This window comes from Semicossyphus pulcher, unplaced genomic scaffold, assembly GCF_022749685.1.
Source record: "Semicossyphus pulcher isolate SPU_LCO1_2020_fin unplaced genomic scaffold, fSemPul1.0.p SCAF_9, whole genome shotgun sequence".
In the NCBI taxonomy this organism is placed as follows: domain Eukaryota; kingdom Metazoa; phylum Chordata; class Actinopteri; order Labriformes; family Labridae; genus Semicossyphus; species Semicossyphus pulcher.
This window is the reverse complement of record NW_027211770.1, coordinates 11,542,255-11,554,417: the sequence shown is the minus strand read 5'-3', so window position 1 is coordinate 11,554,417 and position 12,163 is coordinate 11,542,255. Positions and strand designations below refer to the sequence as shown.

General features: G+C 41.6%; 1 protein-coding gene across 1 annotated transcript; it reads left to right on the top strand.

Annotated features, from left to right (window-relative positions):
- The first annotated feature begins 5,615 nt into the window (after positions 1 to 5,615).
- LOC138583995 (eomesodermin-like) lies at positions 5,616 to 10,860 on the top strand. Its single transcript, XM_069656094.1, has 7 exons — positions 5,616 to 5,712; positions 6,990 to 7,678; positions 7,862 to 8,016; positions 8,210 to 8,331; positions 8,875 to 9,033; positions 9,260 to 9,321; positions 9,567 to 10,860. The coding sequence occupies exons 2-7, from the start codon at positions 7,155 to 7,157 to the stop codon at positions 10,354 to 10,356; spliced, it is 1,812 nt and encodes a 603-aa protein (XP_069512195.1). The 5' UTR covers positions 5,616 to 5,712; positions 6,990 to 7,154; the 3' UTR covers positions 10,357 to 10,860.
- The last annotated feature ends 1,303 nt before the right edge of the window (positions 10,861 to 12,163 follow it).

Genomic DNA, 12,163 nt, shown 5'->3' with positions numbered 1-12,163 from the left:
TCTTTCCACCCCACTGGAGAGAAAGAGGGGCGTCCGTCTGAGCAGCACAGATGATGTATCTGTTCTTTCCCTACTGTCGAGTTATCATACTGAGACTGTCTTACTGCTGGGTCAATATATATTGAAAAGACACATCTAGAACCAAGTGTAACAAGAGAACTGATAAAATACAGTGATTGAGAGTATTTCATTCTAATTAAATCAGGTCAGGTGTCAGTCGCACCTTCTTAATGATGAACACATGAGACTACTCGACTACTGGTTACATCAAGGCAGCAGCACTGTGACCTGGGATCGAATTGAAACTGTCTTCCTGGTGGGGGCTGCTGACACTGGCAGATTGGTGGGCAGGAGTTCTTAACAGTACAGATTGGGTGATAACGAGGAAGTGCTCTGAACGGGCCCTAATTGGCCTGAGACTTGTACAACTTCCCCTCCATAAAGTGATCTTGGGAGTCATTGGCGTTGGCTTAGGAAGGCTCGGAGGAAGATGAATGTCTCGTGTGAAGTTGTGATCAGGGTGAACTGGCAGGGGCAGGCGGAGACACTTGGTCATTGCTGAAATGGTTGATTAGTATGCTCTCTTGTAGCAAACACAGAGAGTAAGGAACAAGGATTAAGAGGGTTTTTATTAGATAAACATGTCCTTTGCTATTTAGGTTGTACCTCGAAATGCTAATGTGTTTTGTTGCGTCAAATTTGAGAGTCCAAACTAAAAGAATAAGAAGATAATTTGTCTGCAACATTGATGCTGCTCTCTTGGCCAGATCTCCCCTTAAAAGAAGACGTCCTTAATCTCGACGGGACTAATTGGTAGATAAAGGTTCAACAAACAGGGCTGCACCCGCCTCCTGTATTTGTAAATGGATATTCAGAGAGATAGCCCTCCAGTTTAAAGTCATGCAAACAGGATCTCATTAGCAAATGCAAATGAGAAAACACCAAATCTTCGCGGAGAGGCAGAAGTGTATCTCCATGGGATAGCTGGAACATGACAGCTCACCAACCGCCCCCACGCTGAGCACCAAATGTGATGGTCCGCTCCTGCTGCTACTCTTAACAGGATGTAGGAGCAAACCATAAATGCAAGCGTAGGGGGAAGACGAGGAAGTGGGTCACTGGAGGGCCTAACCTTCTGCCATTTGAAGCCCTGCTATTAGTTTGTGGAAAAGGGACCCCAGTGGCATTTTAATGTCACATATTTGCCAAGATTTTCTTAAGATTTGTACCTTTATTTTTACATTTTTTTCTTAATATAGCAATGTGTATTACATAGTTTAATATTACACTGATGACAAATGTGTCTGCACTATTTATGCTTTATATATATACTTTTTTTTTACCAATCTACAGGGACAGAAAGAGAGTCTTCAGATGCCAAGCTCTTCCAGTGTATAAAAGTTTTTTACAGGGAAGAAAAACTTTGCACAAATGAAGTCTGTTCTTTATGCACTGATAACTAATTAACAAAAGGAAGTAAAATATGAGCTGTAAAAATGTAAATTGCAAATGTTCGGATGACCTCAGAACAGAGGACTTGTTCCAAGTTTTCCTTGAGGTCTTTGAAGGCAGCTAAGAAGTCAGAAAGCTGATCAAAGGCTATTAATTGCTAATTAATTAGGTCTGTATGTCTCTTAGTTGTTAAGAGGGCATTTCCCAGGAAGTGCGAAAGGCAAACCCTCACAGCCAATCAGATCTCTCGTCTTACAGCGTCTCTGTTCGTGACATCACAAGCTGCGGCGGGCAGAGTTCCTGGCATGGCCTCGGACCAACAGACCTTCTGCTGCCGGCAGGGTGGCGGTGGCCTCGGGCAGGGCGGCGGTGGCCAGGTCACCAGCTTTTTCCTCCTGCCTGGCATGAGCGCTGCGGGAGGGGTGGCCGGCAGGATGGCAACATGTCAGAAACAGCCCTTTAGACGTGTCAAAAAGCAGGCACAGCTAGGGGAAGCTGCTCATCGAGCGTGACAGAGAGAGGAGAGAGGCCATTATGCAGACAGGCTGCCCAATAAACACAGGATAACCACACAGAATCAAGTGATAGTGTTCTTTTAGGTAATGAGATGAGCTACAAATTGTATGTTTTCTTCTTGCATGAGAGCTATAGCTACATGTTAGTTATAATACTATATGCCTGTATGTAGTAAAATATAAGAAAAGGGTACGATACAATCCTATATATTGTTTTAAAGATCCCTTTAACATATGTTTAAAGAGGCGCCGCTTTAACTCAGTTGAATCGGCAGCCAGTGTACTTACCCAGCAAGCAGTAGACGCCTTTTAAACGTCTATGTGTAGCACACTTGCAGCCCAAATGTTCATAAAATAGATTAAAGTTAGTTTTTGCTCACACGGCTTGTAAGATGTATGATATCCTGTCATGTAAGCAAAGTGATTACAAGGTTTTTAGTTCCATTTCTTTGACATGGTCATTGTATAGCCACAATTTACTTAAGCTGCATGCTACCTAGAAAGCACACTCGGTGTCTGAAACCCTCTCTCTGTGTTAGTATTGTATTGCATATGATAGCTATATAACAAAGAATGTACCAAATGTGCATTGAACACGACAAAGAACGAATTATTTAAGGCCTCAAAACAGAATATATGGCCATACCAGTCCTGTATAACAGTGTACCAAGCACTTATCACATGATTTTCCTGGCACCTCACTACAAGACCCTGTTATATTTGAATAGGATAGACATCCACTAAAAGATTTAGCCGTGTTTTAGCCTAGATGTCAGGTCTACGTATAGACGGCTATAAGATGCCACAAAAGTGCTTGCTGGGCAGGCTTCAGCTGATGCTGGGGCCCCGGGTTCAGCTCCCGCCCTTGGCCATTTGCCGCGTGGCGTCCCCCATTCTCTCTAAACACTGTCCTCTTGATCATTAAAGACATAAAAGGCAAGAAAAAAAAGATTTATAAGACAACGGTTCTAAAACTTTTTCACTTCAAGAACCCTAAACTGAAGGAACACACCCCCCCCATTAGATTAGATTTTGTGCCAGGGTTCGGCCCCCCTTTATAATAAGATTTTTGCTTTTACATATTACAGAAAGTGTATGAAACCCATGATCAAAATAGTCATACACTGTGTCTCAGTGTTACCAATGGATGGAATAACAGTGACAATAGCTGTGTCCCAATCCAGGTGCTGCAGCCTCCAGAGGCCGTATTTGTAGGCCGATGGCGTCACAGAAGGCTGTCCCAATTCAAAGGCTCCTTCAGATGCGGCCGACAAATGCGTCCTCCGTTTCCCGGGCTGCGAAGGATTCCCAATGTATCCCGAGATGCATTGCATGCCAATTCAAACGAAAACAGAAAACGAATGTGCCCTTGAAACAAATTATCTTTAAAATAAATAACGTACTCGACGTTAGTTGTGCTAGCTAGTTAGCCCGCTAGCGGCCTGTTGCTAGGGGACGGGAGCCGCATTTGGTGACGCAAGGGTAGACCAGACCCTCTCATTGCAGTTCGGCTTTTACGGTCTACGCAGGCTCCTTCGAAGGCCGCAGCCCGTGGATTGGGACACAGCTAATAAGTAGCTGGAGAGCCTCTGGAACGCTTTCAAAGACCCCTGGGTCCTTACACCCCACTTTGGGAACCACTATTTTATGATCTGCTTTGAATAAAAAGTTGTCTGATATGTTATCTTTTTTAAAAGTATAAAATTGCCTTTGTTAAGTCTTCACCCTTAAACAAATAAATACACATATATTGTTTATTTTAAAAAGTTAAACTAATGGACGCAACACGTCTTCCTCTTGACTGAGCAATTCTTGCATGTGTGTGGCAGAGGTTACAAATTCACACTACTGATGTCACAGTATCGTGCCTGTAAATTCTTTAGCACAAAAAAAACATTTCCCCTTCAGTAGATGCCAGATGTAAAGGAAAAAAAAATTGCCCTTCACATGTCAAACTCTGCACATGCATCCTTCTGCACTGTACCAATAAGCTGCATCTTCAACATACCTCGGGAGGAAGGTGGGTGAACGTGTGAACCAGAAAGTGAACCCCTGCACCTCCTCTGGGACTAATCAAAGCTGACATCGAAACTTTTTGGAGACTCAAACTTTCTCACATCTGACTCATTGGTTTAAGTGTTATACATGTGACCTGATGTGTTTGTATGTCAGGTGGGAAGTATGCTAAATACAGAAAGAGAAAGTTAAAGCGAGAGAACGCTTTAATGCGCTTCAATTTGAATCCAGTAAAAATTATCTCTTACTCACATACACTGACTCACTCATATAAGAATAGAACAAAAAGTACGTCTTATAGTTGACAGTAGAGCAAAGGGGAAACCCTTCTGTTCAGCGTGATTCAGGACCACTGAAACTACAATCCCTCCTCTGTATTCATGAGCAATCAAACTCAATCAGGTTATCAGCGCAATCAGCCGAGGTGAATTAGCATCAGCCTGTTTGCTGTTCAAACAGTTTAGCCAAATAGTTGATTTGTCCTGTTTGATGTGTTTATTTCAGAGGTGACCTGCCTCATTAATCCTCTCACTGTCTTTGTCATGTAAACGTGTCCTCAAGCAGCAGCAGCTGAGCATCGTCTGGTCCCCGGAGAGGAGCGGGGTCTTTAAGATGCCCCATTAACACAGTGATACAGCACTGTTACAAGTCTGAATGTGGTGTGAAGTCTTTTGTGACAAACTTAGATGTATATTCAGGCAACAAAGTCATCGATCTGCCTGCGCCTTTAAATCGGGTGAAACACAGACACTCAAGAGAATGTTTGTATGAGAGTGCCAGTGTTGACTTAAAGGGAATTCTCTTTAGTTTCTTTATGTCCGCTAAAACTTTTAGTGCACTGGCTGACTCCTCATTCTTCATCTCCATTAGCGCTCGTATATTGATTGCACTAGTCTTAAAGCACTGCTACAAGGGATTCAGTCACGGCAGGTTTCATCCGAGCAGCCACTGTAGCAAAACTGACCCTTAAATGTAAGAGTTGTGCAGATTATTTTCGGGTCTTTTTTCCAGCGGGGTGTATTTAGTTTTCACGTTTTTTATATTCTAGTCTGTCATATTATGTTCAAATTAGGTAGGTAAAGTCTCACAATGATTATATCTCTGAGAGTTACAAGGATTGTATGAAAGTGAAAGTAGCTTTCATATAGTTTATTTTCTAGTATCTATTTGAGGCCGACTCCGGAGCAGCCTATTTGAATGCCGTTTATCTTCCTGTTTAAATAGGATAATTTTTTATTTGTAGACACCAGGCTTTACAGTGATCCAGTTTACAACAATATATAGCTCATTACATAAGGTCACATGCACTATTGACCCCTACAGCCTCACTCTGCACCCTGATGTAAATGCTGCTCTGATGATGTCTCTGTAAGGATGCAGAGACTGAAAAAGGGGATGGATTCTGGAAGCAGCCTCGCTCTTATACACTCTGGCTGTGATGCTGAGGATCCCCTGCCCCTCCCCTGGAGATCATAGGAGGATCTGATAACAGGCTGCTCTCTGTGCGTCATGGCCACAAGGAGAGAGCGGTGCGCCTCTAGCCTCTGATCAGCCCGCCTCCACATGGCTCAGGCTTTCATACAACAAGCCCCAAACGCATCATGATGTCATGTGCCGGCATGGACGCACACTCGCAGGTTATTTAGCGCCTTGATGCTGCCTAGAAGAGTTTTTTTTTAATTAAGTTTAATTATTTTTTTTTGCAAACGGAAACAAGAAGACTCGCTCGGTAAGTCTATGTTTTTATATTTATATTGGATTTAAATTCAAACATTTATAACACACTTGTAAATCAGAAATTAAAAACATCAATAGGCGCAAAATTAAATTACATTTCATTTTACTTTTGGGGTCATTTATAGGGCATAAAGTCCCTTGAATTAATTCCATTTTTCTACATGAAATATTTATTTGTACCCTGTGTGGGTGCTTTTTCCCTTCGGTAGGATCGTTTAGATGTTTGTTGTCGATCATCACATTGAACTGTCTGATCCATGAAACATCACAGGTTTCTTCACACGGAAAAATAATTGGCTATTTCCCTTTTTCTCGTTGGGTTTCCCGTCGGGACACAGAGCCGCATCACAACTGAATAAATGCAAATTCATTAACTCTGAATAATAATACAGGATTAACTGCAGCGCGTATTTTACTAAGATAGTGAGTAGGCCTACATTTATCCCCCTTTCACCGTAAACATATTGCATTTTTAAATTGATATATTTAAAAAGAAAATGTGTTCTTTTTATAAAAACGTGGAGTTGCCTCGTTATAAAATATAAAACGCTTCGTTGTTTTCACCGAAGAACTTGCGGTTTGGCCAACAATTCTCTCGAAATGAGATAGAAATTTCAAGCACCGTGGGCGAACTTTCAGTTTAGTTTTTACACAATACAACCCGAAAAAAAAATCTGTGTTTTACTTCAAGTTTGTCATATGATTTACAAGAAATTGGTTCGATTCACAGAGCCGAATTTTACCCAAATAATCTGAGAGTGACAGTTTACATAATTTATTTCTGATCGTATCCAAGTGAGGCTGTAGTTGTATACTCATTTGCCTTAAATGGTTGACCTGAATCATATCCGGTTTTAGCCTCTACTTGTGTATTTGAAATCCAACAAAAAAAACACACGAATGGCACTTAATTTTACGCACTGAATTTAATAGAATGATAGTCCAAAGCATGACTTTCAAACAGAGAAGAAAGAGGAGAAAGGAGAGCAACACCTGTGCTCTGCCAAAGAGAACTTGTTTTGAGTTGCAGAAAACCCACTCATGTGTAAAATACATAAAAAAAAACTTATAAGCAACAGATATTGTTTGTTTAAGTGCACAGCCACACCCTGATACGCCCACAAAGACTTTGGGCTTGAATATGAAGGCCATTTCCTCTGCCATCTCGTGTTATTTTCGTTTACGCACAAGTTGACAGCTTGGGCCTTTAATGTGTGACTGATGTAACTGTCACTCAGGTTGCGCTTAACCAAACTGTTTCTGTTTTAGTGTTCAGACTTCAGTCGATGCTGGCAAAAGAAGTTGTTTTAAAAGACAGCTTGCGTAAAGACTGTTAAAGTTTCTGAGGGAGGAAGACCCCCGGAGAAAGCAGTCTCATCTGGGACCAAAGAAAGCGCCCAGCCTCAAGTCAGAGTAAAGAGGAGAAAAGCAGTGATGCTGGGCGGTGAAGGAGAGAGCAGCGCCTTCTCTTCCACGAAGGAAGCAGCGGTTGAGAGGTGTAAGTCCCCGGCTGTGGATGCAGACGATCCGGCTGCTGGCAGCAGGTACGCAGAGCACGGGATGGGTGCAGACCGCTACTACATCCCTCCCTCTGTTTCGAAACCAAGCCCAGAAACACCGAACCCCTGCTCTTTCATCACCTACACCCCCAGTGGAGCGGTTTACAGCCCGTCCAATGCAGGCAGGTACCCCTCATCTCTCCACCTGGGCTCCGTGTTGCCCCCTGCGGGATTTCCCCCCTCCACCGCCGGGCGGAGTCACTTCAGCTCGGCTTACCAGCTCGGGCAGGGCCCTGGCTGCATCTACCCACCATACACCAGCGCGGGGTCAGCTCTCAGCAACATAACTTTACCCACAGCCGGCCCCGGGATGAGGGCCCAGGTGTACCTGTGCAACCGGCCGCTGTGGCTCAAGTTCAACCGGCACCAGACCGAGATGATCATCACCAAGCAGGGCAGGTGAGAGCGCAGGGAGAGTACACAGTGAAGGGAACGTTATCATGAAACCATTATGATTTCTATGATTTAAAAAAAAAAAAATTTTAATAATATTTTTTCTGAGAAAAATCTGATTTTAATTGTTGAAAAATTCTCGTTTATAATAACATCAAATAAAGGTTTGCTTTTGCTTTGTGTTTGCAGACGGATGTTCCCCTTCCTCAGTTTTAACATAGCAGGTCTGAACCTGACGGCGCACTACAACGTGTTTGTGGAGGTGGTGCTGGCAGATCCAAATCACTGGAGGTTTCAAGGTGGCAAGTGGGTCACCTGTGGGAAGGCAGACAACAGTAGCCAAGGTACTGAAACAATTTACCATTTTTGGAAATAGGCCTAGATGAAATGGGAAGATGATAAAATTATCTGTTTGGAAATTTCTATTTGCAAGAATAAAATAATTCGATACAAAATCAGACTTATTTTGACGCGTAAAACCTGTCAGAAAATGCGATTCTGGTGTTGGATTTTGGAAAATGTATTTCTTTATTTCAGGGAACAAAGTCTACATCCACCCGGAGTCTCCAAACACGGGAGCTCACTGGATGAGACAAGAAATCTCTTTCAGCAAACTGAAACTCACCAACAACAAAGGAAACAGTCACAGTACTTCACAGGTATGCACAACTGGTAAATAGATACGCGTGAACTAACGCCTGCAACCTTGAAACGAAATTATGTAGGCTATTAAAATGTCAACATAATTTTAACTTCACTGAACTGTGATTACATGGTATTTTTAGTGGGCCTATAAAATAAACATTTGTCAACCGATTAACCGACTAATTGTGCGTTACGGATACAATGTTGAATCACCATTTATAGTTTGGTGTAACGAGCACAATTTTATAACTTTAATTTATGTATCCAACTGTGGAAAGAAAAACAATTTCATACTTTTATATGCATGTGATGCTTTTGCTGTCAAAAGAATTCATGCCAACGCGTCTTTAATAAAAAAATTAAAAAAAACATTAGTTGGCTACTGTTTTGCGTCTTTACGCAATAAACACTTTTGCACCAATCAATTCCACATGTTTGGAAATTACAAAACTAATACATGCTTACGGTAAAAAAAAAAAAAAAAGACAGAAAAGAGAAAAAAAAAAGAAAGAAAAAAGATGTTTTAATGTTTATTTTTTTGTTATGTTCCCACGCAGATGATTGTCCTGCAATCGCTGCATAAGTATCAACCGAGGCTGCACATAGTGGAAGTGACTGAGGACGGGGTGGAGGACATCAACAGTGACCTCAAGTCTCAAAGCTTCACCTTCCCAGAGACCCAGTTTATAGCTGTCACAGCCTACCAGAACACCGATGTAAGCATGAACAAATACTCTGTGCTTGTCATGATTGTCTGAGCAAGTCTGATTTTATTGTACGCTCAGACAAATGTTCCTGCTTTGTGATGTTGCATCTTGTTTGAATCCATTTATTGAAGCTCATTCTGTGGTTACAGACATATAACTCTATGATGCTGCTTTATCTTTGTTCTCTCTTCATCTTCACTTATTAATACATGTTATTCTTCCACATTCATTTAAGATCACACAGCTGAAAATTGATCACAACCCTTTCGCCAAAGGATTCAGAGATAATTACGATTCGTGAGTATTTTCCTTCTTGTCATGCATTGCTCACCAGTTTTAAACTGAGATAAAAATCACATTTCTACAACACACGACTACAATAAGATAATTCTTTTTGCATCAGCAGTCTTAGTTTCCTTTTTAAATGAACCAACTTAAGAGCTGTTGTTTCAGAGTCATGTGACCACTCATTGAGAAAGACATTTTCACACCGTCTCAGACTGCTCCTGACCTCAAGTTCTTACTACCTGTGTGTTTCTCAGAATGTACACAGTTCCAGAGAACGACCGCCTCACCCCATCTCCCACCGACTCTCCCCGCGCGCACCAGATTGTCCCCAGCGCCCGCTACACCATGCAGCCCCTCTTCCAGGACCAGTTTGTCAACAACCTCCCCCAGCATCGCTTCTACAACGGCGAGAGAGCTGTGCCGCAGACTAACAACCTCCTCTCACCTCAGGCTGAAGACGGAGCGTCACAGAGGTGGTTTGTCACCTCCATGCAGCAAGGAGCAAACAGCTCGAGCACCAGCAACAAGCTAGAGCTCACACCATATGAGGGGGAATACTCGAGCTCCCTGCTGCCTTATGGTATCAAGTCTCTGTCCATGCAAACATCCCACGCTCTCAGCTACTACCCAGACTCTCCTTTCACCAGCATGTCTGCAGGGTGGGGGCACAGAGCAGCATACCAGAGAAAGGTAACCCCCAGCCTGCCTTGGTCACCCAGGCCCAGCCCCACCACCGCTTTTTACCCAGAGGACTCAAGCAAAGTGAAACCACAGATAGAAGAGGAGGTGAACGGCAGCGGGGGCATGATCTCCTCCTGGACAGAGACGCAGGCGGCAGCTCTGTCTCTCGACAAATCTGATTCTTATTCAGCAGCCTGCAAACGAAGGCGCTTGTCTCTTAACATCCCCAGCACAGAGGAATCACCCACTGACATCAAGTGTGAGGACTTGGCCTCTGCTGCCACCAACAGTAGCTCCTACAGCAAAGAGGCCCCCTCTTCCAAAGGCATGGCAGCTTACTATTCCTTTTACACAAACCCGTGAATGCTTTTTCTCTGCAATGCTTTGTCGCTCTTTCTGACATTTATGGTATTCTTTATCTGCCACCATGAAAAATTAATATTATTTTGCTTTTTTGTCATGCACACACTTTTGTGGCAGTACAGGAATGATCAAGAATGCATTAAAATACTGATTTCAAAGTTCAAAGGGTGTCCGTGGCATTATAAGCATCAACATCATGTGTGAGATATTGGCTTATTACATGAAATCAGTCCATCTGTTATCATATACAGAGCTTCATACTTATGTAACTCTTTATTTTGAATTTTAAAAGTGCCAAAGCATTAGCTTATAAGTTGCCCCAATTTTTAAAAACAGTTTTATGTATGTTTTATTGTGAATACATTCTTGTATCTGCCTTTACACTGAAGTTACGTGTTTACAGATTATTTATTAAAAGCCTGTTGATATGAAACTTGTGCACTCATAACTGTGAGGATATTATGCTGTATATACCTTCATGACAATGTTCGGATGTTTGATAATAAAAGCCATATCATGTTCTATTGAGTATTTGAGTGGTTTCTTCAAGTTTCAAGACACATTTGTCACTGTTTAAATACAGCTTACTTTATTTATGATGGGCTAATGTTTTCACTTAATATAAGCATATGCTTGATATATAAATAAACTAGTTAAAGACTGTTTCATATTACTAACAAGGTTATGTTTGCTTCTTATGTAGGCATCATTTTAAATGGGTCAAATGCACATAAGAACCAAAGCTTGTGAAGAGTTTGATGGAGGGCAATTTAATTAATATAAAAAGTTGGCTTTTTTAATTAACAGAAATCAGTCAAAGCTGATCCACGTATTTAATAATCATAATAAGACTGGACTGTTCAAGTAATGTACAAAAAGAAAGCACAACTTCAAGTCTATCGAAAAGCTTTGTTTGTTTCTGTGGACTCTGTCGCACTCTAGTGACGTTTTGTTGTAACCACAGCTACTAACTTATTTCCTACAGTAGCCTGTTGACTTGAGATACAGACTTGAGTGCATCTGACAAATATTTAGGTTAATCTCTATTTTAACCCGTAGTTATACCATAACAGCCTACATAAAGGTGGAGAGTTTGAGTATTATTTTTTCATTTTTATCATCAAGAATCTTCCTTATTTTCTGTACACGAGAACCTGTAGATTTGACACAGAATTATATGTATTCATGCAGAGCCTGTTGATGTTACACATAATTCGAAACACAGACTTATATGTCTTTCATATTTCCAAACTAAACCACAAATATACTACGACGCTGAAGTTAGCTTCCGATTCGGCGGTTAAAGGGAATGTTAAGGGACACTTAACTTGCAGCCCTGAGCATCCGGATCCGGTCCTCCATCGTCTATTCCAAAACTACAGCAAAGCCAGCGTGTCTACGAAAATGTTGTGAGGTTAAATGATTTTTAACAACTCAGACACAGCCACAAACATTTGATACATGTCGTTCACGACATAAAATAAGTGTAAAAACGGCGATTTCAATGCTTTTATTTTTACATCCTGATCACACTGGAACTGGTCCTGATCCAAAACCACCATAGCTAGACTTGTCAAATCCGGACTAGAGTATCCCAGATAGGCTAAATATTAATTAAAATACAGTTTCAGATTATTGAAACCTTTATTAAATTTGTGAAAATGCAAATAGTGGACCAGGTCCAATGTGGTCTTGATGTGAAAAAAGAAGTGAAATGTACTACACAACCGAATCGGAAGCTGAGCACCTTCAGGGAGACCAGGATATAGTGAGTTTTGAAAAACTATACAAAACACGAAAGGATGTA